This window comes from Uloborus diversus, chromosome 3, assembly GCF_026930045.1.
Source record: "Uloborus diversus isolate 005 chromosome 3, Udiv.v.3.1, whole genome shotgun sequence".
In the NCBI taxonomy this organism is placed as follows: domain Eukaryota; kingdom Metazoa; phylum Arthropoda; class Arachnida; order Araneae; family Uloboridae; genus Uloborus; species Uloborus diversus.
The window spans coordinates 140,696,240-140,721,929 of NC_072733.1; the positions used below are offsets into that span (position 1 = coordinate 140,696,240).

The 25,690-nt window shown below is 32.6% G+C and overlaps 1 protein-coding gene across 2 annotated transcripts in view; it reads right to left on the reverse strand.

Moving 5' to 3' along the window:
- Positions 1–23,418, reverse strand: part of LOC129218645 (alanine aminotransferase 2-like) — a 37,251-nt gene extending 13,833 nt beyond the window's left edge. Inside the window, exons 1-8 of one of the 2 annotated variants that reach the window (XM_054852964.1) lie at positions 23,286–23,418; positions 20,543–20,704; positions 13,415–13,504; positions 8,179–8,287; positions 5,689–5,819; positions 4,825–4,938; positions 2,732–2,863; positions 1,318–1,395 (exon numbers count right to left, since the gene is read on the reverse strand). In XM_054852964.1, coding sequence (XP_054708939.1) covers positions 1,318–1,395; positions 2,732–2,863; positions 4,825–4,938; positions 5,689–5,819; positions 8,179–8,287; positions 13,415–13,504; positions 20,543–20,704; positions 23,286–23,330 — 861 coding nt within the window. In that variant the 5' untranslated portion in view covers positions 23,331–23,418. Of the gene's footprint in view, positions 1–1,317; positions 1,396–2,731; positions 2,864–4,824; positions 4,939–5,688; positions 5,820–8,178; positions 8,288–13,414; positions 13,505–20,542; positions 20,705–23,170 lie in introns of both variants that reach the window. The other variant, XM_054852965.1, reaches the window with a different exon arrangement.
- Between the last annotated feature and the right edge of the window lie 2,272 nt (positions 23,419–25,690).

Sequence of the window (25,690 nt, forward strand, 5' to 3'; positions counted from 1 at the left end):
TTCAAAACGTTGAACTCAAAATTTACTCGACTTGGTAGAAAACAGATTATTCTTTCTGCTCGCTAGACAGCAGCTCGGCTGATGCTCAAAAACTTGTGAGGATATTTGCTAGGGAGCATCATCAATATGTTATGACTGTTGGCTCTCCAGTTATAATTCGTTTTGAAAAAAGGGCACTGCGTAAACGTGCCCCGGTCCACTCTACTGTTTGCACGATCTCGCTGATCCTACCAATTACAAAATGATGTGGTCTGTTTCCGCTTCCAGCTTAACCACCATCTGTCCGAGGTCAAGTTATAAAGCCCTATCGTTACCCCCCCCCCCCCTCCCTACCTTTGTTATCAGCAGTTTTTACGAAAGAGTCTTGTCAAAATTGGCGGATCTTATTTTACAGTAAATTTTAATTCTTAACAATTAATGCAAACGGCCTTAACTCATTGGTGAAATTCTGATATTCCATCCGTAAAAACTGCTCGTCTAACTGCCCCTTACGTACTTTGGCAAGATGTATTTGGATTTTTTAAAAAAAAAACTTTTTTTCGTGATTACTTATTAACAAAAACTAACATTAACTAAAAGTAAAAATGATTGGTTATATAAGGCAGTGGGGTTTAGTTATATAAAGCAAAGGGATGTTATGTGGATATAAAGCAAAGGGATTGGTTATATAAAGCAAAGGGATGTAAGTGGACATTTTCAAGTTTTGAGTAAAACGCTTTTAAAATTCTGAATTATGCTGTATAGCAGCACCTACCAGAGCTACTAGTACTTGCCATAAAACAGAGGAGAGGTTCACCTACCGTTTGTATTGGTTATTTCGAAAATTTCAATTTTGTTCCCTACATCCCTTCGATTCTCACTGCCTTAGATGTGTATGTTGCGAGAACATAAGTTTTATAATCAATTTATCCATAATGGTGATTAATGAAACATCAATGCACACAGCTTTTACATTTCAAAACACATTAGCGTAGTTAACATTATTTTCTAGTACGCAATGCGCAAATACACCGATTAAAGACTTCTTGAAATTCTACCTAAAGTGTTTGACAGTGAAACATTTCGAAAATAAAACAGTCAGCTAGATGCAAAATGGGGTTGCAAAGACGTAGTTAGCAAAGCACACAGCAGCTTGCATTGCTAGAAGCAGTGTTACCGAAGAAAAAATCCTATGGTATCCTGCAGGCTACCATCTGCGGATAATGGTATTTTACTTCTAGTTTTGCCAATTGCTAAATATACATATTTATATGCCTATAAATTTTATGTAAGAACAATAAATGTTACATTATGATATTTCAATCATGTCTAAAATACCTCGTCCGCTAAAATAAAAAGCTTTTCATCGTAAGCAAACTTTATAATTTTCTCAATGTCGCTGCGAGACATCACAAATCCTGAAAGTAATAAAAATTAATAAGTTATAGAAAATATTTTTTAAAACATATAAAATTAATAATAATATTTTTTTACAAGTTGGTCCATTCATTTGTGGTTTTCGCTAAAATTATTTTTTTATATTTGTATTTTCTTGAAAATAAATTTTAAGACAAAAAAATGCTGATAGAAAGCGCTTTAGACTTCGGAGTAACAAACTATTTTTTTACCATTGTTTTTTTTTTTTTGTATTTCAAAGAATGATTTTAAAAACTCGAACTTAAATTTTCAGCTTGAAATCTGAATCGTTGGGAGTGATTTAAGTAGTGAAAACTGAACTGTGTTCAGGGGAATGTGCTTAAAATTTCAACTCTCGAACACAGTTCAGTTAAAGAATGATACATAAATGTAATAAGAAACATACCAAGTTTTTTTTTGAGTTACAAGTATTCGATGAGTGAACATTTTGTTAAACAGTATATGTCTAATCTGTAATCCAGTACGTTCCACATGCCGTCTAATTTCCCATTACTGAGTTATGTTAAAGACAATGTTTATGAACTCCAGACCACAAAAAACATTACAAAAACTTAAAGAACACATTTGTGCAACAGTACGAACCATTTACAGTGTGATACTGTAAAAAATATGTGGAATTAACTGGATTACAGACTGGATGTTGTCGTGTAACAAAAGGCTCATATATTGAGCATTTGAAGCTACGTTTTGCAAAATAAGCTCATACATTGCACATTTGCATAATTGAACTTTATTGGGAAAAAAAACTTTCTCTGTAAGTTTATCGAATCACCTATTGCAATATATATATGTAGTAGTTACAAAAATATAATTTTTTGAAATCGGGTTCATCATTTTGTGGTCAAATTTCAAAACGGCGCACTCAAGTTCACCTCATTTCCAACCCCATTGTGCATTTTACCTATGAAATGTTATAATCCGATGCGCAATTATTTTAACAGACCTTGTGCTATCATCTATTGATACCTGAAAGGTATTTTTCCCCCTTTAATGATTCTCAGCTAGTGCTGGAGTTCTAATGGTGGATTAAACGCAACTATGCACTGTTTAAAGAAAAGTACCTACTGAGCTACAGTTATTTTTCACTGTAAGTGACCTTATACAAAAACTAAGGGCTTATAATTAAGTGTTTAGTGAAACAGCGAGTTATCTCTAGTCTTCATTTCAGCGATAAGCCAGTAATCTTAAGTAGATCCAGAAATCACCCTGAATCATACTATCTGACAATTTGATAACTGTCTCAAATTGTTATTTCTAAGGGTTTTTTTTTTCTTTTTACAGAATTAAAAACAAAAGAAAAAAAGTCAAATAACTTTCCACTTGGGTTCCCAGGATTAATGATAACTAGAACTTTAGGTTCACAGTAACATCGGGATGCTTTAACAGCTCTCTGCAACTCCGTTACATCTAAGGCCCACTGATTTTCTTCGTCTAGGTAATAACTAATCTATAAAAAATCAATTATCAATAAGTACACTGCGGGAAAAATAACAAGTGAGGAAAAACGTTCTATATTGAACCACTACCTAAATTTAACCTGAAGCATAATTAAAAAGTGTGGCCGCATATGATAAGAAGTTTTTCCAATTTTCGTGTTTCGTTCCTTCTGTTACAATGATATTGAATTTTTTCCCTCAAAAACTCTAATTTTGAACACAAATATGTAGTTTAAATAGTAGTATAAGTAGTATATATAATACACAAACTTGTACTCAGAGGTAATAATGAAGCTTTAATAAAGAGAAGCTTTTTTCCTCAAGTAAAAAGTAAATGAAAGAACGAATTCAAATTAAGATAATATTTGCTTTAAATGACGTATCATTTAAAAACTATTTTCACGAATATTTATTTAATGCAAATACTGTGTAATAAAATACATAAAACAAATATAATAATATTAAAGTAAATAAAATAATACTGTAAAACTCAGCTTAAACTGCGGGAATGAAATTGAAAATATCTTTCACCGTTGGCATGAACATTTAATATTCTAGAACAAGAAAGGAAGAAATATAACAGAGGCTTTACAACATCAAGTAATAAAAGATAGCAAATAGTGGCAAGCAATGATGCATTTTGAAAATGAAATATCAGTTTCAATAGTTTTCGGTTCAGAAACACAATTGTAGATAAATAAACGATAATTTTCCGAACAAAAGTAGTGCAGTAATACGCATGCTCGTCAAATATCCGGAAAACTCGTCTTCGATTAACGCCGTAAGCAACTTTTTCCTAAGTTACTTTTTCCAAGAAAAACTTTAAAAGGGACAAAACCTTCAGCTATGGAATTAGTTCAAGGACTCACTAAATAGTATTTGTAAAAGCACCATTAAATTGGTGAAAGTTATCACCTATATTACGGTTATAGATAAATATTTGCTAGATTTAATCAATTTCTTAATGAAACGTGTAATTCAATTTTTAACCGAGTGTGACAAATGCTGGGTGGGCTTCTGCAAGTTTATTCCGCTTTTAATGCAGTTTTGCAGTAGCATTTACTTACTGAATCTGGGGGAAGTCTAATGTGCAAGGATTGCCTTGTTTCTTTAAGAACACATCCTAGTACGCAATATGTGCGTTCAGATATGGCAGGGGTGCTCACCTAGGGCACCCCTGCAAAAATTTCATGGCGCAGACTGCGTCGTTGAAGTTTCTAGGGGGGGTGAAGGGTATTTTTATCATTTGGCGGGGGGAACTCTTGCTTTGGGGGTAGGTCTTCGCGATATTTATGGGGTGGGAAGCGCCCTTGCGCTTAGGGGGTGAGCACTCCAGGATATGGAGTTTATAAAAAGACAGAGAGAACAACATCCTATGAAGAACTTTACTGCCGTAAACAAAGACAACCGTATCATGAGAGTGCTAACTTCCGACTGCTAGTAAATTTGTACGGTTAGTATCAATGAAGCGGAACACTTTCACATAATGTCATATTCCCCCTTTGTTTTGAAATTCAAAAACCGACGCTAATTAATAAAGCTGATAATTTGAATTTATGGCCAGCTGTTTGGCTCGAATACCACTCGGTGCAATTGTGCATGCTGATGGTGGATGCTGCTGAATTTGTTGTCCAACTATTCGAGTATAGCATAGTACTGATAATCCCGCTAACCAATATAACTCGTTGTTACACAGGCTGTGGAACCCTTTATGTGAAAATAAGTTGAACTTTGACAACCGTTACAAATTGTAGAATAGTACCTGTCGCAATGTCCTGATTCAACTAAACAAAGACTCCAAGTTAAAATTTAAAATATTAAACTTCACAGGTACACAAAATATTTGACACAACTATTTATTAAAGCTGAATTTCCCAAACATTAGTAATGGAAATATCAGAATAAATGATCAACCGCTCAATACTGTTTATTTTGAAATGCAAATAATTATTAGTTTGAGAGTTATATCTACCTGATGCATCCCATATTCTGACACGGTAGATGAAAACAATGGATATTGGGGAATAGGTATCATGACTCCAGGCGGTTTCTCAGTTGAACTGCTGTTGAATAAATACATAACCACCTATGATATAAGAGTGATACAAAATTTTTGTTAGTGCTTGAGAATTAAAAGCTGTGTTTTCTTTACCATACTCTGACTACAAAATTTTTGTAACGTTATTAACATTATTAAAGTTATAAAGGTTTAAAAATATTTTTTGTCTGGTCAGGTGAAATATGTTAAAATGTCATTATCTTTCAGAGCAAAAGTTATAATGTGCAGTTGGTATGGTAATGTTAGACAGAGAATAAAATATGTACTAAGTTTATCATTTATAATATTTAAGGTGCTTGATTTCCAAAGGTTAAATCGGAGCTTATTAAAAAAATAGTTGATTAATACTTTAGAAATTGTTCAATACTTCCACATTTTTAGAATATTTGTTTTTGGTTTTTGATAATAAATTTTAAGAAAGATTAATTAGTCAATTAATTCAAAACCAAAATCAAGGAAAACTTTAAAAAAAAAGTTTTTTCATTAAAATTTGTCTAATTTAGAAATTTAACCCTCAATATCTAAAATAATTGATTATTTTTTGTGAACTTTTGCAGTTGAACAAAAATACATATCTTGCCTTTCTAAAAAGTGCCAAATTGCCCCACTTGTAAAAAGCTTAAAAATTGAAAAGTTTGGAGTGAGAAACTAACAGCTTTCTGCAGCATTGCCCGTATACCAAGGCCAATATATGATTGCATCAATGTCAGATTTCGTGAAATTTCACTCATTACTCGATTTTTGTTAGACACATGGCTGATAAAGAAGACCACCTACCCGCAATGCCTCCGTGGCCCCACTTGAAAGGAAAATATCTTCGAAAGAAGACGGAACTTGATCCCTTTCTTGAATAAATTTTGCAATCTGTTTTCGCACTACACTCATTCCTTTACAATCACTATATGAACCTACAAATATGTAACAGAGTATCAGTGAAAAAACTTTATTAAATCGTTTGAAACATATTAAAAATATCTCTTCGGGAATACAAAAGATTTTTAAGAAAATAGAATAGTACTATTAATTATTTTCAATGTTTCGTAGAAGTGGTAGTAGCAAAGTTATTTAGTAAGAAGTATGTTTTTATTGTTGATATTTTTACTCATTATAATAGGGAAGTTGCAACCTATTAAATGTTCGTAGTTTGGCTATTGGATATTGTTAATTGACCCTCAAAACTAAGAAATTCACCATCGCCGAATTTTAAAACACCGTGATTGATTTTTAATGAATTTTTAAAAATTCACGCGCAAAAGTGCGCTCTTCTGAAACGTCACGAGCTTACGTCACAGAGCACTAATGGGCAGCCTTCCGCCGAAGATCCCTTGTTTTCGCTAAGGACATTTTGAGCACGCTGATATTTTTACTTTTTAGAAATTCAATAATCCTTTTGATCACACTATGGAGGTCGGATTCGTTAAAGCACAATCTAAATAATCTTCCTCAAGTAACATCAATGATGATATTCGAATATTTCCGAGAGGAAGAGAGGTTTAATGTTCCAGAAACGCGAGGAGTTAAATGCGAGGAGATAAGCCTTTTACGTTTCGTCTTCGAAGTCGAATTCACGTCCTTCGGTTTCTCCCCTATCGGAAGAGCGCATGACGTCATTTCCTATGCCATTTGACGTCACAAGCGCTTGAACTTTAAAAATTAATTTAAAAAAAACTACTTATCGTATCGCAAAAATTTTTTCACCTATGATGTTCATACATGTTACTCTATCATATAAAAATAAAATTGAAAAATCGAAAACTTCCCTATTATTGTTTCATATTATTATCATTATTGCTGTTATACAGCTTAAGCTACAGTATTTGTAAAACTATTTTTTGCTCGTGATCTTTACCTATCTAGCACTTTATGCTTGTTTTAGTTAAGTAATGGCATAAATAGGGTTATCTAAAAATGTGAGCTTGGTTTAGACACACTTAATGAAAGTATAATTTACAATCAACAAAACATTGCTGCTTTATAGTGCATTACAAATCATTTTCATATTTAAATGCGACAGAAAAAATCTTGAATATTTTGAAAGACGATGAAATGTAAGATTGAATCCCAGCAACAAATGTTTTTCATGAAAGAAAAGGACAGTGAGACAATGGAAAACCTAACAAAAGCATTAGAAAATAATGTGTGTGTTTTCTTTTCTTTTCTTTCTTTTTTTTAACAGGGAAACACAGCACTATCTACCATACTAAAATTATTAACATGCGAAACACAATTCCACTTAAAATAAGTAAATATTCATGCAAGAAAATTAAGAATTACGGTTATTTCCTTTTAATTCCACTTCTGATTGTGATTCCATTGACAAAGCAACTTGGTCAAAAGCAACTCGCTCGTCTGTGAATCACAAATTTATTAAGAGTTCATGCTCAATGAACGAATGTTGCGATTTTCATTTTCTAATTAAATTTCTGGTTTTGATTCCATTGCCAGTTCTGAGAATCAAAATGATTCTGGATAAGACATTTATCAAGCTACTCAAAAGTTTCAGTTCGTTTCATTCTGATTTGCCTACGATTAGAAAACATGTTGTTGTCAATTTGTCTAATGTGGCATTAAATAGTTATCAGATTGACCCTACGTTATGAAAAAAAAAAATTTCTAAACTTATTTATCCTGAAAAGGAACTCAATTAAATTTTTAGTTCCATTACACTTGACCATAGACAGTTATTTTAATTGAAAAGTTCCATAACAAGTTTTTGTCACTTCAGTTAGTCTTTGTGAAAAGAATTTGAGCTCTAATATTGATCAGCTTAGTAACAATACTTTCAAAGGTAGACAAATTTAAGCAGTGAGAAGCAAAGGGATGTACGTGAACTTTTTCAAGTTTTGAGTAAAACGCTTTCTAAGTTCGAACCATAGGTTACAGGGTTCGTACTTCTTTGGAGAAACAACAAAATATGTACTTTTTAAGAACTTCTGAGGACCGTACGAACCCTGAGGTAGTCTTTCATTTAAAAAAATGTTTAAATCATCAGCACTTACCAACAACCATATGTTGTCCCAAAACAGATGAGAGGCTTTCCTACAACGTGTACTAGCTATCTCCAAATGTTTAATCTTTGCACTTAACCCCTTTCCACTTCACTTGCTCTTAGCAAACAATCTTAAACTGATGAAATAAACATTTTGGATTCTAGTGACTGATATGCAGAAATCAGTAAAGATCCTAGTAATAGTCCTCTATTCATTTATAATCAATGTGAACGATTTAACTTCTTCATAGTAAGAGACAGTAAAATAATCATCTCACCTATGCTATGTCCTCTACAGTTTTTTAAGATAGTCATTGCCCTCTGTTTGACATCTGACGGAAAGTTATCACTTTGAAGGAGAGCAGGATTGATACATAAAGACACGGTCTATAAAGGATGTAAACAATAGCAAGATTTAATTTATTCTAAATTAAGCACTAAATATCATTTAATGCTTCAATTACTGTTTATTTATTTATTTATTTAGCTTCTATTCGCTTTGGTTCTTTTACGTTACCTCGTTCATTTGTGTCCCGAAAGTTTGTAAAGCGAATCATTTCTGCTGAATTGAACTTCAAATTCCTGAGGGCTTAAAAGCATTCACAAAATGATAAAATTGACTGAACCAAGAGTTCCTGTGACTAAATAAGACATTTAAAGAGTATCATATACTTGATATTAAAAACACATTATACGATTTAAACAACTTTGTTAGTTATGTATAGGGTTGTCTCAAAAATAAGGACGTGTCAAATTGGTTTGACAACACGAATGTCTCAAAAATAAGAACATGTTTTATCATTCTGGAGTAGAACGGTATCTTAAAAATGAGAACGTGATGAATCATTTTTGAGAAGGGGACACATTTCAAAAGTAAGAACTCTTGCGTTTTGATTCTAAGCGAAATTGTTTCGCAGCCATTTCGAGTAAGTGATGTGAAAATAAGCAATTACAATTTTGTCTCAATACTAAGAACCCTGTTTTAACAGTGTGCTTGAATTGGTCAACAAGCAATTTTCGGCACACGCCGATCGTTCCAACGCCATTTGTAGGTTTTTAATACGATGATAAGTTTGCGTAAGGCAAAGATGGGGGGGGGGAGTGGTACCGGAAATTTTAAAATGTAAAATTTATATCTCTGCATACCGATGATAGGCTGGGCACGTGAGCACAATAAAAGTTATGAAAAATAGCACTGGCAAACTTAAAGAAGTTTAATTTTTTGTGTGCGTCTGAAATCTAATTATCGATCTTGTATCTTTCTTTAGGTTGTAGGGGTGCCCCCTAGAGGGGGAGGGCGCACCGCGCCACTGAACCTATAAGGGGGTCGTTTTAAGGGGTATTTTTTTCTTTTTTGTGGGTGCTCTTATTCTGGGGGGTACCTTGTTGCATTTAAGTAAGTGCGCTCCCGCTCTACGGAAGGGGGGGGGGAGGAGGGATGGGTTACCCTGACAAGATGGCGTCATTTCTTACAACAATTCGTCAAGAGCTTTTTTATTAGACTGGTGTAAGAAATTAAGAGAATTTTCAGATTTGGTCAATTATTTTCAAAACTACAGGACCGATTTTAATGAAATTTGGTATGTACATACATTGAAACAATACAAAACAAATAACCATCTAAAATTTAAAATACACAAGCATGATCATTAATAACACTCGTTAGAGTCGGATGGTATGAAACAGCAATTGGAAAATTTAACAAAAAAAAAAGGGCTATTAGTGGTTACGGTCCCCTCTAACAGACATATTAGCCTCGCGATGTGACTCCATACTTGAAATGAAGCAGTTTATGGGATCCTGGGGGGGGGGGGGATTGTTTCCACTCGTCAACAAAGCTGTACTCAGGATATGGAGGGTACTCGGAGGGGTGTTGCGAGTGTCTACTGCCCTCCAAAGAGCGTCCCTGACATGCTGTATAGAACTGGAGTTCAGAGTTTTGCTTGGCCAATCCATCCAGTAAATATCCTATCCTTCAGGAAATTCGTCGACCAGAAGATCTGCATGTGGACTTGTGCTAACATCCATTAAAATTAACTCGGGACTAACAGCGCTCTTCAAGAAGTTGTCATAGGGCTCCAAGCCCACATCCCTATACCTCGCAATTCGCAATTGTCACAGAGCCTCTCTCAAAGGCATGGAGGGGTATGCAGCCATACAACATGATGTCAGCCCCGACCGTCAAACCTCCTCCTCCATAATGGTCGATTTCGCAGATATTGGAAGGCAAATAGCAAGTCCCGTTTCAGCTTAAACGGCTATTCTTGTCCAACGTTTACATGGATAGAAGCAGGAACCTGCTACCTACCCTTCAATATGCGCGAAATCGATCATTATGTCGGTGGTGGTTTGAAAATCTGAACAGGCATCATGTTGGGTGGCCGCACACCCCTCCATGTCTTTGTCTGAGGGGGTGATATCTCTTTGACAGTTTCAAGGAATAGAGATGCGGTCTTGGAGCCCTATACTCACTTTATGAGGGGCCCTGTTAGCACCGAGTTAATTGTAATGGATGTTAACACAAGGCCACGGACAGCTCTTCTGGTCGACAAATTTCTAGAAGGGGAGGATATTCACTCGATGGATTAGCCAAGCAGATCTCTTGACTCCAACCCTATAGAACATGTCTGTGACGCTCTCTGGAGGGCAATAGCAACTCGCAATACCCATACGATTACCATCCATACCCTGAGAACGGCGTTGTGGAACGAGTGGAAATAATTGCTTAAGGATCCCATGAACTGCTTTATTTCAAGTATGGAGTCACACTGCGAGACCTATGTCTGTTACAGAGGACCATACGCAATACTAACCCATTTTTTTGTTCATTTTTTCAACCGCTATTTCATTTCCATCCGACTCTAACGAGTGCTTATTTATGATCATGCGTGCGTATTTTAAATTTTGGAGGGTTAATTTTTTTTTGTATTGTTTCAATGTATGCATATACCAAATTTCATTAAAATCGGTTCAGTAGTTCCGGAGATAATTGACCAAATCTTAAAATTCTCTCAATTTCTTACACCAGTGTATTTAAGGGTTCGTATGATTTCTTATGAAACTCCTCTATGTTCGATTTAGAAGTCTTATAGGGGAAACCCGGCTAAAGTGGATGCCCCCGGGCAAAGCGAATTTTGCCTATAACTCCCAAATAATTAGTTGGCCGGCAGCTGCGTTGTCATAGCAACGGTCGCCTGTTGCCGCTACGTGTGCGGCAAACAAGTCGAGACGAGTTCGCGTCAGGCGACGCCAGTGACCAAAAAAAGTATGTTTTGGGGAAAACAATATTAGTTTACAGAGGTTAGTGTTTCATTTATAACTTTAATACTATTTATGACATGTCCTTTGTTATGAATAGGATTTGATGTACGGTTATGTAGCTTTCAACTATCCGTAGACGACGAGTTTAGATGCTCTGGTTTTCTAGTAATTTTTAGTAAGTTCAAAAATGTTCCTGAAGGGCAATGCGGATTGGCAAAGTGGATACCATATTCACTATGCCCGGTCATGACAAGTCCCTTCATCCGAACCTGGAAGTCCGTCAATTTTTAGATCTCAAGCTAATGCTACCATTGAGCACTCCTTATACTCCCATGGGATCTGAAACAACAGAATAAGTCCAAGGTAATGATGTCCCCGCCGCTTCACCCAAACCTGGATGTTCTAAGAACTATTACAATCTTTCAGTTTTATGACCTATTCGTCAGCCTGTTAAACCAATAACAACACGTAAACGAAAGCTACAAAGATCTACTCTCCTGACAAGTATTCCAGTAAAGGACAATCAGAAAAAGACTGCCATAAGTATTTAGATGATGTTTCAACTGAAGAATCTTAGAAGACTGTTAAAAAGACCACTACCAAAAAGACTAAATCAAAAATCTCTGCTACAAAACATAGGACTGCATAAGAGAACGACAAGAGGAAGGAAGTAAAGAAATTTGATGATGTAAGGGGCATTTTCTGTGGTGAAATGTTCATTGAAGAAGATGATCAGTCAAAGGAAAACTACATACACTGTCGTATTTGTACTCAGTGGTGTCATAAAGAGTGTTCAGCATTAGAAAATGGTAATGATTTTGTTTGTGATAACTGCAATGATTAGTATTGTAGCAGAAAAATGTTTTTTCTTTTTTTTAATATGCTCCTAAATTTTGGATGTTGACTATTTTTAGTTTAATTGCTTTGTTGTTATAATAATTACTACAATAATTAATATTGTAAAAAAAAAAATCTTTTTTAATATGTTTCTTTAATTTTCGAGTTTTATTTCATTTTTAAGTTAAATTTCTTTGTTTGTAATAACTACAATAATTAGCATTGTAGCAAAGAAATGTTTTTTTTTTGGACATGTTCCTATAATTTTTGATAGTTATTTTATTTTTAATGTTTAGTTTCATGACAAATAATGTTGTTCGCTTTGCCCTAGTACCGAATCCACTTTACCCGGGTGTAAGGCAAAGTGGATATCCATGCCATTGTTGAAAACTGGCCTTATATCTAATAGTGTAATTAATATTAAGGAAAACTGTTACTGCATTACGTAAGTTCATTAAATGCAGACTGATTATAAACATTTGTTTCACTTTCCAAAGTTATAACTAAACGACAGTAATCAAGAATAAAGCTTAATGTATTCACGTTGTCCGGGTTTCCCCCAATAGCGATCTTACCATATCAATTTGAAATTTTAAAACCAAAAGGTATCGATTTGTATTCCATAAACTTTTTTTTATTTTTTACGTTGAATATTAGCTCAAAAAGGAGGTGTTAAGTTTAAAAAACAGTTCAATCTATTTTTTAAAGCTTTTATAGACGAGACAAAAAAAAAAAAAAAAAACATTTCACGCTCTTTCCATTAAATTTTCCAAAAGATTTTTCATTTTTCCGTTTGAAAAACATTCTGTGTACGACTTCGTTTTTATTTTATTCTTTAAATTAGCAGTATTATCTAATTATTCTCAGATTAAAATAATTTGAACTGGGTTGGTTTTGACATAAACCTACCTATTTTTTTTAATATTCCATTCAAATTCCAGTTAAACTTATGTGGTTCCTCAATTTCATGCTATGTACTGGCCTGTACATTCTAGAATGATTTGATTAAGCAATTAGATTATTTATTATAACAACGCTGCTGCAGTTATCCATATATTTTTTTTTTTGGTGGCCGTACGGTAGACGCATGGATTGGGCTGGTTTTGAAGTAAAACTGGTTTTTGGCATTGCTTTTCGACCTGATTGAAAGAGACTTGTTCCAAATCACTTTGTGGGATGATAGTAACGAAAAAGAAGTTTCAAATTATGAAAAAAAAAATCATTTTTGAGAATTAATGGATTGAGCTGGTTTTGATACTAAAACGACTCAAATATAGTCAGTGTAAAGTTCAAATATTGGGTACACAATAAATTAAATCAGTTAACTCATGTAAGCTTTTATCAACATTATTAGAAACCAATAATTTTTTAAAACACACGACGTGTACGTCAACAAGCTACGAGTTTAATTCTTACCTGCTGAAAAAAAGTTATTGGTTTTTGTCCCATTCCTTGCGGATCACCCGCATGTGCATGAATTACTTCGTCAAAAGGAAATTTTTTTCCCTAAAAAGAGAAAATTTTCTACCTTAATGTCTCTCCTGGATATTGTAAGAGTTTAACAAAACATACAAACAAACTCATTGTTTTTTTTCTTCCATCCGTAATTAATTGATTAAATTTTCATCTAAATACATATTTATCGAGCATGGGAGCAGATTGAAGAACATTTGGTTTGGTAAATCGTAAATCGCATGGTTTAAACAAGAACTATGTTTTCACTTTCCTCCTTTCTTTTTTTAATACCAAATAAATCTACTAGTTAAGTTCCTTTTCTTATCCTTTCAAAAAAAAAAGTATCCATTAACTATTTTAATTTCCCGAGTGACTTCATACGGCTTCAAATAGATTCAGTTTCAATTCTATTCAAATTAGAAAAGCCCAATGAAAAAGTTTAAAGCAGTTTAAAGTTAAATTAATTGGTTAGACATTTTTCCATGTCCAATGGAAAATACGAAAACATCTTGAATAGGCAAAGTAAAAAAAATAAAAGCTTTACAACCATATGTTAACTATTTTCTTCCATTTAGGCATCTTTCTGATGCATGCAATGCCTTTTTATTAACGGCAATATTGGAAAAACGGACTTTTCATTTTCCTTCATTTATATTTGCTTCAGCCTGTTAAAACATTTTCCATAAGATAGAACAAGTCATTGCATTTTTAGTTTCTAGTTTTATTTATTTATTTCTCAAATAAAATACAGTGAACAAAGCTAAATTTTGTAATGGAGATTTCGTTTTTAGATTCTAAATGATTTATTAATAAGGACTTTTTTTTCTTAAAGCCAGCTTTGCTTTTATCAACAATTTTCTACCAAAAATATTTTTTATTTTCTTAAATCTAAAACATGAGCAGGAGGAACAATAATATTATTTATAAAAAAAAAAAAAAAAACATGTTTTATGCAAATATGTAGGGTCATTCCATAGAAATGTCAACCTCAACTTCAGAATTTTTTTTACCACAAAGCCTTAATTGTGACCTATCATTTCATTCAGCATACTTTCTAGTACATAAATCCAGTAACAGTTTGCAAAAATTTCATTCGGTGTTTTTCTTCTGGCTCTAAACGTGCGAGGTTGTAGGAAAGGCTTAGCATGTGCAAAAAACATGCGTCTACGTTTTCTTGTACAATGTAAAAAGTTTTGCAAATTTTTAAAATAACTATGTTTATTCTAAATGATTAGATGTTGGCCCAATAAAATTGACTGTTCTTTTTGCATACATTATAAGATAAGTATTTTAATTAGTTTGGTTATTTCACTGAAAATATTTTCGTTACGTTAGTCACGAAAATGTACAATTTTCTGCTTAAAAACTAAACCAGATGATTGAACCAAACAGCACTTTTTATTTTCTTACATCTGTGTCATATCTACTTAAAAAGTGCAAAATATTTATTTTAGTATCAGTAGATATAAAATAATTAGTGTGACTAACGTAACATTTGAGCTGTGACTAACATAACAGTTTGCATGTGACTAACGAAACATTTTAAAAATGACTGCTAATATTTAAAACTTATTTAATTTAATGTACATTTTCATAAACAATTTTGAATATGTAGACATTCTATATTGATTAAAAATATAAAGGGTGAAAAATACCAGTAATATTACATTTTAGACCTTCTGTTTACTTAGAAAAATACTTTTTTAAAGGTCTTTATAAAGATACTTCCAAATTTAAAGAATTATTAAAAAAGAAAAAAGGTGAGTAAAGCAAAATGAGTACTCTACTGAATGTGCATTCAACGCAAGAATCCAAGCTTAAGAATTAAGATAATAGAAATCAAGTCTTAACAAAGAAGAACGTCTCTATTTTTTCGAAAATATATCTCCACCTATTATTAAAATGACGTTACGGCTGCTCGTTGGAAAACATTTGAAGATGTTACATGATACAGTGACAATAAGCGCTGCTGCCATATATTTCAGAAAATGCAAAAATGATCATTTAGAAATTCAAACATTTGCGGTGATATCTGGAATTAAAATGCATTCTGCAAAAACGTTCGAACATTTTTTTCCAATATTACATTTTAATTCAAAAGGATGCACAACACTATTTGTTCGAGGAATCAGTATAAAAAATAATATGCCACTGAATAGTATTACGGAGTTTCTTATGACGATAACTAGTATATCAGCAGAACACTTGAATTCAGTGAAACTACCAACTTGCAAAAAGTTAATTTTTTAAAAGAGAGATATTTAGGATTTAATTAGCCCAAGAATGATGTTATTCAGTTTGTAAAAGCAGTTTTTTTATTTGTTTATTTGTTTATTTTTTTTATTTATTTTTATTTTATTTTTTTTTTTTTTTTTTGCACATTCAAATTTAGTTAAATGAACTGAATCCTTCCATTCAATTTCTTACACAAATATAGAAAAAAAGTAAAGAAAGAACCATAATACGACACAAAGAAGGTTCCTAAAAAGTGTAAAAGTAATATAAGAGCAAGAAATTAATTATAAAAAGTTTTTTATATGCATTCATTGCTTGTTATTCGATGGTTTCGTTAGTCACGTTACGTTAGTCACACACAGTTTTTCGGAAAAGTACCATTTAGGGCCAAAAAAGATTCATCTGTAACAAATCTGTAGTACAATTTTAAAAATAGATTGTTTACCTCTTACAAATATATCGGCCAATTTTAAATGCCTGTGTAAGTTTCAGAAAAAATTGCTTCGTAACATAAGCATTGTTTCTCAGGGTTGCAAAAATGTTACGTTAGTCACGATGCTTTTTTTGGTGAAAAAACACCTGCAAGCGCTTATTTTGCTTCAAATTCTTGGTAGAAATGAAAAATAGTCACCTTGTACATTTTAAATCTGCATATTAAACCAAAACACATTTATTTTTACTCCCGGTGTAAGTAAAAAGAGTTTGAAAATCAGCTGCGAATGTTACGTTAGTCACTATGGAATGACCCTGTAGCATGTTTTTCATCTGCATCGACTTTAATAGTTTTCAATATTATTAATGAAAACAGAGTTTTGGATCACCACGCTATATTAACTCGTATTTCATTTTAATGAACAGAATTTATAGCTACTAATTAATAGCAAAATATGATTTATAAGAATGTTATGCAATACTACGCTGTAACAAATTTCGGAAACGTTTCTGGATATATCGGAAACGTCTCCGAAATAGTAAGAATCCTTCATCCAATAGCGAACTCCTCATTATTCAGAAAGCTTTTTGTTATTTCAAGACATCTAGAAGCGGAAGTGAGGCGCAATGCTTCGAAACGTATTTTATCCTTCGGCGCCAGTGAGTCGAAAATAACGAGAGCTTAATTTTTTCCTTTTCTATGGTTGCTGCAGTCAGCAACTGTTTAGCATTGGATTGCTTGTTAAGAGAGTAGTAAATGTCTAATATGTCTAGAGAGTAGTAAATTGTGTCGAAACTAATTTTACGCCTTTGCATTTTGGGCTGCTCGTGATTTTTTAGAAGATGTACGCAGCTATTAAGTTAGTTAATAACGATTTGCTTCTTTACAATTTCCGGTGCAACCATGATTACTTTTATATTGTGTGTTCAAGCGTGAATAGTTTCAACACCCGTTTTTATACTTAATGAAACGAAACCCTTTGGATTACTTATCCAGTTGTAATGGAGGTACTTAGATTTTCTTTCGCTCATGTTCACTTGTAAGTATTAATGAATATTTTAAAACATGTTGTTATATACATTTATATTTTTGTTGATTTGCATTTGATGAGGTTCCAATTGTAACTGTTTTTGGGTTTATCGCATTAATTTAAAGTGGTCCTACATACCTGTGAGCGCAGTGTACTATTTGTTGTAACCAATTGAAATTGATTAATTACGCAAAAGAAATAAGATTTATATTTGAAAAGCAATCACAGAAAAGTTATTTCGAAATACTTGGATATACATACATTGGTTCAAAAAAAAATCAATTGTTTAATTCATTAAAAATATAGTAATGCAAATGTTTTCTAGTATTGTAATATGCTTCACAAAAAATGTGCCAGTATTATTTATATTTTTTTATTATAATTTATTCATTTATTTAAAAATATTTATACCATTAGAAAATGGCCCAGTTATCAATTAGTAAGCTACATAGTTATGCAATTAATTCATGTGCTTATTCATTTTGTTAAATGTGGTTGACAATAAAAAATTCCTTGACATTAGTTGTTCGGTAAATAACATTTCCTTCGTGGATATACTAGTTTAATGTAGGACAGTCAGGAGGAATGAGCCAGAGGCAAAAATGGAACAGCTGCATTTACAAGCCGAAATAAAAAGAAAAATTATTTCATGTCATTGTTTTAAAAGTGATCCTTTTTTAAATACTATGTTATTAATTAAATATACAATGTACATATGGGGAGAAGACGAGGGGCGTTCACCACGCAGACTGCCATTGACATTTTCAGGGATTGCTTTTTTTAAGGGGGGGGGGGGCGCTTTATAGCATTTTATGGGTTCACCATCACTCTTATGGTGTGGGGGGGGGATCTCGTATATATGAAATGGAGTAATCATGCAATAGAATTCAATGTTTTAATAAATAAAATATGTAATGCATTTTGCGCACATTGTAAAAATAAAATCAGTAACCTATTTTGATAAAGTATTTATATTTGTGATGAACTGGAAAAGGGCAAGAACAGAAGAATCACCCCGAATGGTTCCAACAGGAGGACTTGGTGTCATATTTAAATTCACCAATTTCTCTGTTGGCACTTTTCGGTACACTTTTTTCGTCAGAGAAATAGACTTGACGCGAAGGGAAGGTAAGTTCTGTCAAATTTTATCCGAAAGTAAAAGCTATCAAGTTTGATACAAGATATGTTTTTAAGTTCTGCATTAAAAATACAATATGTTGATAATTTTGTCTTGAAAATATTGTGAGAAAAACTGAAGTTTAAGATTGTTTAAAAAACAATCCCACTTTTGAGAAAGTACCCCCCTCCCCTCCCCTGACGATTTTGTGAATAGGAATGAAACTACTATATTATTTCATAAATTTTCAAAAATTTATAACTGTGCATATGTTATGCTGTTAACCATGCTATTTGTCATCAGAAATTCAGAAAAAGAAAAAAAAATCCACGAATGATTCTAAAATTATTTGTTTCATTGCTGTTAGATATGAAAGAACTGAAACTGATATGGTATGCAATACTATAGTAAAAAATTATATTTTAGAAAAAATCACGGAAAAAGGATTCTGAAATTCTCGGAAACGTTTTTGAAAATTGTTTGGAGAGTTCCGAAATACTCGAAACGTTTTCGAAACTTTCATGAACCACAGCTGCACAGAATACTCAGAAACATTTCTGGAAATTACGGAAAGAGGATTCCGAAATACTCAGAAACGTTTCTGAAAATTACAGAAAGATTATTCCAAAATACTCAGAAACATTGAAAGAGGATTCCGAAATACTCAGACACGTTTCTGGACATTACAGAAAGAGAATTCCGAAATACTCAGAAACGTTTTTGAAAATTTCATGAACCGCAGCTGCACGATCTACTCAGAAACGTTTCCGGATTTTTTTTACAGTGTACCTTGATCGTCACAGTTGTTACTGAAATTTCCCCTTTATTAGTAGCGACGAACGTTGAACTTTAATATTAGAATAAATTCATTCCCAAAACAGCTTTGTTCTCTTATCGAAAATGAATTATCATTAACTAAAATAATTTAAAGCCATCTTTCAAAAATAATACAAGAAGTATTTTATATAAATATCTGACAAGATCCTTTACTAAAATTATTATTAAATTATTAAATATTAAACTGGTTTTGTTATCTTTTTTAGCGGTTACGTTACCATGCTTTTAATTTTAGTTTCCATTTTTAGTGACACATTAACGGCTCTATTTTCTCTGCAATAAACTCAAATTCTGAAGTAGAAAATTAAAAATAATATGTTCATCAAAAGCTGGACATCTTGTGAACAACGTAAAATGTTTGAACAGATGCTTGTAAGTATAGGCAGAATAAGTGTTACAATTAACCTCAGTTTTTGGCCTGAAAATATAATCACACTGATGTCCCTAATCTTCGCTTCCTTTCGCTTTATTGTCTTCTAAAAAAGCAAACATCCTCAACTTGTGAACGAACAATAGCATGGATTGAAGTAACCGAAATTCAAATTATTTCTATATTAATGTTATTCATAAAGTTATTCTTTAACTGATTGTTAAGATCTATTGAAATGCTAGACAGTTATTATTGAACTCAACTTACACCTATTTACATGAGTTCAAAAGACAAATAAATTAATATCATTTGAGTAATGAATGTTAGAAAACGTATCTGCAATCCTTCATTGTCTGAAATAAAGAAATACTTTTGCATGCAAAAGTAAAAGGAAGTACACTCACACCTGTTTTTATGCGGTTAGATAGGGCCCGCATTAAAAAAAAAAAATCGCAAAAAAAAAAAAAAAGAAAAAAAAAGGCCACACAAAAACAGGTTTGAGTGTATAATAACGAATTTTTTATCCATAAGCTCACTTCTTTTGCAGTGAAAAAGGGGTTCCGTTTAACACCGTGTAAATAAGTGTATCCAATTTTCTGCACTTTTGTGCGAATTATCGTTCTAATATTTTCTTTTACCTTTATTGTCTTCTTGAAAATCTACTAGATTTTGCTTACAACCCTTGTCTGTTTGCATTCAGGACTTCAGCAAAGCTCACATCGTTACACATCGAAAAATAGATTCATGTTAATGCCGTCACACATCCAAGTTATGACATTTTAAATAAACTGACTTGTGTAATAAAACATTTCTGCTCATGTTTAAAGTAAGTTATATTTACTTATTTTCTCCTCATAGAACTTGATAGCTTTAAATATTTCTCAAAATTTTAATTTCAATCACAATAATTTTTTTTCGAAAAATAATGATGTATAAAATGCGGAAAAGGAATACAAAATTTAATTCTGACTTTGAAGAAAGAGCACATGAATAAAATGCGCAAGAAGATCTCATCATTTTGTGACAATTAATCTTGATTTTAAAAAGTCGAAAAAGGTCTCACTTACAGCTTTAATTTCTTTTTCTATTTCGTTTCCTCTGGATACAACTGGACTTGGCCAAGGGAATTCCATGTGCCTCAAGTTTTGATTTATGGTTTCTTTTGTCAAAGTTGAAGAAACCAAATTGATCTCGTAATCCCACATGTCTTTTGAAGCCTTGAAACAATCCTGAAATAGGAATGACCCGGCTTCATTGATTTACCTGTGTTTTAGAAGCTACTCCAACAAGTAAGTAAATAATGGCAAACAAATTCTGAACAACTCAGTTTTAGCATGCGGGGACTGTGGAGCATTGCGATGTTTGTGGACATCTCACAGATATGGAAAAAAATGTTTTAGCTATCAATGTGAAGATATACTCAGCTTACATATGAGGTTATTGGCTTTTAGTTCAGTTGCAGCTATACCAGACTAATAAAACCGAACCAAAACAAGGGAGAAACTAGTCTCTGGATATTGTAGCTGAGCAATACGTGAGCGACATTTTCTTGCAATCCTGCCTTAGCTTCTGCTATAGGTTGGTTAATTTGTAGCTCTTGGACTCACTCCCCCCGAGAAAAAATTCCGGCTGTGCCACTGGTATCACAGTTTGGAATGTTCCGATACTATCCATAACGACAGACATCGATTCATTTGTTTTGGTAACAACCACTGGTATCGGTATCGAAAATAACGACGTTTAACTAATATTCACCATAAGGCTGCACAATTGAAAAAAGTAGTTTTGTCTTAGTAATTTCATACATTATTAAAACGCTGAGACTCGTTCAGAGCACAGCTTTTAAAATAATGCTAAAATAAATTGCATTAAATTTTTTATCTATTTGAATAAGATTTAGAAGTTACCTGAATTTGTGTGCGTTTAATGGCTGGAAATTTTTTGTTACTGTTTATAACGTATTTATTACCAGGTCTTGATTACCCAAAAGGTAGCAGAAGCTTGACTTTCTCTTAGAATTTTCAAGGGGTCTAAAAACGATTTTGAAAACTCGACTTTCTACTTTAAAATGCTTTTCTTAGGAAAATGTAAACATAAGAACAAATTCAATTGAATTTTTGGAAGAATTTTAATAAGTTGACAGTTGGGGACAAATTTAATAAAATGTGGTCCCTACAAGCTGTTTTAAATCCGCAGTTCAGCCCCACTTTTTTACAATGTACTTTATAACATTTTATCTAATCCGTTAAGCGACAAATGTGATTCAACAACAATCCGTAGAACTGCAGTGTAACCATTGCTGTAGTTGAAGAAGGGGGGGGGGGGGCACTAATTCCGAAATAATTGGTTTTTTATTGTAAAAAAATGATGCCAATGCAATGTGAATTCGTATCAAAGCTCTTCTTTTTTTTTTGCGAGAAGTCCCCCCCCCTCCTCGAAAAACATTTTTTTCCAAATACAGCACTGAGTGCCACCATATATAAATGCATTTAAAAAAAAATGTGAATGGGTGGGTGAGAGAATAAATTTTACTCTGAATTATGCTAGGCCATTTTTAGAAACAAAATGGGTAACATTAGTGAGTTTTGTTTAAATATATGTAGAATTTTGAGATATTTTCCCAAACAAAAAATGGGGGCCTCGAAATTAGTCTGTTCTTCCTCTAACTTCAGAGGTTTATCGGGTCCTGTTTATTAATAGTTCTTTTGTGTTTTCTGCATCTCTTCTGCTTTTTGCAAATGTTTACCAATTAGTAGTTACTAGTCTCAGCATCTCGTGATATAGCTATTTTAACTTGTGTTTATATTACATGTTAATTCGTGCAAGTATCGTCATTAATGCTAAAAATGAGTTTAATTTTGCATGCTGAGAAATATTTAGAAAACATTAATCGGCATACTTCTTAAAAGTTACTAACTCATTCTTTCATCATATAAAAGACCACTTTCAACTCTTTTATTTTCAATACATTGAAATAAGTATTTTATCTATGTCATTCTTTTGATGTTAGGATATTTATACGGGAAATTTTAGTAGATATATAAAACAATGTAGTGATTGCGGAAACCAAACTTAGTAATCACGCACTAATGTTTAAATAATCTATTGACTAATTTATGTATTTGAAATATATATGTCACTGTGAAAGATCAAAATTTGAGAATTTAAATGTTCACCTAATATTTTCGGCCCTTCACCGATATCTAATATGTGTATGCTGACATTCACCGGCGAATGTTGATACTTACCAGGTTTCAGTCTCTTATAGTAGCATATAGTACATATGTAGAGTTACATGCATCTAGTAAGGTTAATTTTTTTTCAGAATGATTTTTTTCATTTTTTTTTCTTTAATGTAAATGTTACAAATATTTGCAAATGTGCAAGGTTAAATCATACTTTTTTTATCCGAATAATGTGATAACCAGATGATTAAAGGTTAAAAAAAAAATAATAATAAGTTTACTTTAGCTGTAATTTTTATCTACAATTTAAGGAACTTTCTAAAAACATCCATATATAATTGCTCTATATTGCAGCGTGAGTAACAGAATGTAAAAGCTAAACTAAATATTTGGGCTGTGAATAAACCGAGAAAAATCACTACATATTACCATCGTAAAAATGATGAAAACGAGTGGAAAGAGCTATATTTTTAGGACAGATGATTTTGAAACAACAAAACATTTACGTACCTTACTAAAAACTTATCAGTACCTGGATGATCCTTCCAAAATAATGAGTTAATATGCGATTAAGAGCAATATTAATGCATTTCTGAATTATTTTTAAAGATCGAAAATGACATACCTGCTGAAAATAATTCTTGGCAACGAACACGCACAAGTGTGACATTTAAGACTGCAGAAGAGGATGATCTCGCTGTTTAAAAATAGACACTTAGAGGGGAAACTCCCCTTCCTGGCTGTAAAAGCTTTCATATGTTGTGAAAAATCTCAAAACTGTAGCACAGTTTTATATAGCTTTACAAAGTTTTAGTTTTCCCAGCCGCATATAAAATACGGAAATTGTCTGAGAAGAAAAAAAGTCGAACATGATTCAAATCCAGCCAAAACCAATTCTTCGATTTGAGCAACTTTTTTCTGATTTACCTCCCCTTTTGTTCTCACTAAATATAGCTATTAAGTGAGATAAAGGTGGCCATTGTTAAGCTTTGAGTTTTTCATAATTTTCTGGATTGATGTATCTGTTGCAATTTTTTTAAATTGAATTTTACACATCTCTCACACGTATCTGTGGTTTTTTCTTTCCCTCTCTCTATCTTTTTTTTTTTTTTTTTTTTGAGCAATTACAAATTGCGCATTGTTTTTTCACTTAATCGTTGAATGACGTTCGCGTCCTTTGATTTTTATTTTTCTATGCTCACAATGCAGGCGTCCATGTGCCTCGGAATCGAATTATTTATGAACGACCTTCTCAACTTTACATAATCCTTTTACGCGAAAACAGTATCCTGCATCCTGGCATTCATTTGAAGTCTTAAATTCAAATGATAGTTGAGACAAGTCATTAGTGGAGACAAGAAACATAGCAATTAGGTTCCTATCGCACTTCGTGACCGCGAAAAACATAATTTGAATTCAAGACCACAAAATTAAAACTTTTTTTTTTGCTTGTGGTCTACCTTTTGAGCAACAATGGTGGCAAATGTTTTAAAATCAATTATAAAATGTGAAAAACGTTATATATGGTTCCTATTCTTACTTCCAGAAGAGTAATATAATGGTGCATTAAAGGAAAAAAAATAAATTATGACGATTTTACAATGGGGTAAAAGTTACAAAAAATGTTCTTTTTATCCAGCGCTTTCATCGCTTCACTTGTGCTGGATTTTCTTTTTTTGGAAAATGATAGCAGAACAATGTGTAATGTTAAAAAATAACCTAACACAGTGGAACACAGAAAATTATCTTTTTTTCATTAATTTTCATATCTTTTTCTTAAGATAGCCACCTTAGGAATATGCAGATGGTCACCATTTGCATGACGTAAGATTATTAATCTGTTAAATTTATTAAAGTTAAAGGATATTTGGTTGAAGAGGAAGCAAATTTTTCAGAAAACCGTATCTCATCTCAAAGTTCTAAGAATTTAAACACACATAAACTGAAATATATTCTTGCCTGGAAAATAGAGCTATATCTCCTGAAAAGAAAATCACTGCATACTATGGTTGCCAAAGAAGTTAATCTCTTCAAATTACGCAATTTGCACTGCAAACAAATTTTTGAAATGCAGCACTTCCACTGTGGGATTTTTTTTTTTAAATCATTTTTAGGGGATTGTCTGCGTTAGAAATACTGGCCACCTTTGACTCATCTACCTTATCCTTTCCCAACCTGAATTGTAGCACTGATTCAGTGTTTCCCCAAAAACAAGAGACACTCAATCTGTGAAGCGGCCCTTCCCCTGACAAGGGATAAATTTAATGAGGATTTGAGCATCAGCAAGTTCAAACTCATTTGAACAGAAATATAATTATTGAGTGAAAGCTGGGGGAATTCATTACCTAGTTTAGAAAACAAAACTTCTATAGTTTTAGAGCAGATTTCTTATTTAAAGTCGTAGCGTAGCTTTATAGTCAAAATAATCAAAATGCATTATTGCTTATGTTGTTATTTTATGAGGGGATGAGATGAAAATGATAATTGCTAAGTGGGTCCTGAAAGCTAAAAGATTAAGAAACGCTGCCATTTGGTAAATCTGGGAGCTAAGACGCAGGTCTTTTCGCAGCTCTAAAAAATCTCATAGTGCATATACAGTGAAACAAATCATGCTGTATTATTTAATGATAAATATATGACACTAGCTGCGTCACCCGGCTTTGCACAGTCTACCTCGAAAATAAAAGTTATGTCAAGTGAAGCCTGCTCAACAGTCAGGCGTAAATGAAAAAAAAAAAAAAAATGTAAGTAAAAATTTTCTTCCGAAATTATGAACAGTTCTTAAAAATCCCAATTAAAAATTGGATATTGGTCGCAAAAATGCCAATTTGAATGAGAAAACTAAATCAGTTTACACTCCCCTAAAAATACCAACACACGAATGAATATTTTTAAAAAAAATTAAATCTAAACATTTTTTCATCAGCTTGATTCTCACTAAAAAGTATGAAATAAAATAAGTATTTAATTTCTTGATTATAATGCTCAAAAATTACAGTTCATCTTAATATATTTATATTTACGTAAATG